Below are 1,880 nucleotides of genomic sequence, written 5' to 3' on the forward strand. Positions count from 1 at the left end.
AGACCTTGGATATTTAGCTCCCAAAATGTCTTTCTGCCCATATTTTCTCCAACTATACCCATCGTCAGTTGGCCCTTCAAGTCCATTCTCGGAGTTAACTCTCACTTGTTCCGTCCATGTTGGCTGAAGCTTTCTGCAACACCAATCAAGAAACAAAAATCTTAGTCGACGATTTCTTTAATTAACTTCAGGAAATTCCTACAAGCATCTTAGAGTTGAATTCACCTCTTCTTTGAAGTACTGTAGTCCTGATGATCACTGAAATTCTTGTTCAAATTCTCACTTCTTGGACTTCCATCTACTGAAACTGAAGACTGGGGCGCCGGCACGGCTGCTCCAGTTTTTCCATCCAATCGGCTCCACCTGAGAATCAACAAAGCCTTCTCATAAGAAGACAATATCCTCTGCAGAAGCAAGTCCTGTGCTTCAGAGGGGGACGTCGAGAACAAATGGAACCGGAGCTGCTTAGCTTTCTCCATCCCTTGAGTTAGCTCGTCAATCAGCGTCTTGTATTCCCAGGTAAAAGCACTCTCCATTTCCTCTTACTGTTGACCTGAGATAAACTGTCACTTCACTTCAAGGACAGAGGAACGTCTACCCGTTGAACTTGAAGAAATTTACCTATTCCTTGTATGCAGCAGAAGCAGAAAACTTTCATAAATTTGAAAGCCCGGAACTCAGAAAGCCGCAGAACCTTAATGTAAGCAGCTCAAATCCACAAGGCTGATTGAGGGTTGTTCTTTTTAGTATTTGATCTGGTTCAGATGTTTCTTATGCTGGATTACGAGGTTTGAGTAACTGTTATATATATGTAATGAGATGGGAGGATAGGGAAATAGGCAAAGATGCTGTTGTTGAAGCTGAATTGCTGCTGCTGCTGATGAAGTGGAAAGTGAAGCATTCGAATTTAAAGAAAGAGAGGAAGGAGATGTGGAAAAGTGTGGTAGAGTTGAAGTTTGACTGGAGAAACCGAGTTTTTCTGGTTGGACCAGTCATTTGGCTGACCAATTCAAACCCTTCAAAAGTCTCCCCCTCATATCATATCATGTGTCCTAAGAGTAACACAAACGGCAAAAACCACTAATCTTTTTACTCCCTTCACAATCTTGGCCATGAATTATATGCATTCAGCGTATAAATTCTAGCCCATCAGTCGCAACTGCCCGTATGGAAATTGCAGTCTGAGATTGAAACTTGATAATCGTACTGAATCAATCACATTACAAATATATAATGATTAAGTGGGTAATACTCTCTTTTACGTAGATCAAACAATCTCGCGTACTCTCAATCCGAGTGTTTTCAGTACAAGAACAAGAACGAAAGCCCTTGTTCAAACACGGGTAGGAGTTTCTATTTTAAGTTTTGGTATATTTTCAATTACATTTAGAATACACCTGCCCGTTCTTACAAAAGTTACATTATCTACTCTATTTAAAAAATTTGAAATAAAAAATTCAATCGGATCCAAATAACGAAACAAACAAGCTCTATGGTTCTAACTTTTGAAAAAAGAAATGATATTTTTGTGAGCTTAAGATGTAGAGAGAGTGGAAGGTGGGAGTGCTGACTGATTCAAAATTCTGGAAAAGAGTCCATGTGGTATTGAAATGAATGATTGAGAGAGTATTTGAGTTCAAAGGAAGAATGAATTAATATATATGAATAATAATGAGTCAAATAAACACACAGAATCTTCAAATTCCGCGTTTTTTTGATGAATGGATTGTGGTGGGCTGCTGATGTGTACCAGTGGTGTGACGTCGTTTTGTCTATGTTGTTTTAATTAAATTTCTGGTGTGTACCAGGTTTCTCCTAATTTTTCATGTGCTCAAACACCAATGATGTCTTAATTGAATAAGTTAAATTTATGGGTTCGA

At 38.7% G+C, this 1,880-nt stretch overlaps 1 protein-coding gene across 1 annotated transcript in view; it reads right to left on the reverse strand.

Annotated features, from left to right (window-relative positions):
- LOC105158610 (probable WRKY transcription factor 53) overlaps nucleotides 1-889 on the reverse strand; it is a 2,238-nt gene extending 1,349 nt beyond the window's left edge. Inside the window, exons 1-2 of the mRNA XM_020695816.1 lie at nucleotides 226-889; nucleotides 5-133 (exon numbers count right to left, since the gene is read on the reverse strand). Of these exons, the coding sequence (XP_020551475.1) occupies nucleotides 5-133; nucleotides 226-536 (440 nt within the window). The 5' untranslated portion in view covers nucleotides 537-889. The remainder of the gene's footprint in view (nucleotides 1-4; nucleotides 134-225) is intronic.

This window comes from Sesamum indicum, linkage group LG1 (assembly GCF_000512975.1).
Source record: "Sesamum indicum cultivar Zhongzhi No. 13 linkage group LG1, S_indicum_v1.0, whole genome shotgun sequence".
In the NCBI taxonomy this organism is placed as follows: Eukaryota; Viridiplantae; Streptophyta; class Magnoliopsida; order Lamiales; family Pedaliaceae; genus Sesamum; species Sesamum indicum.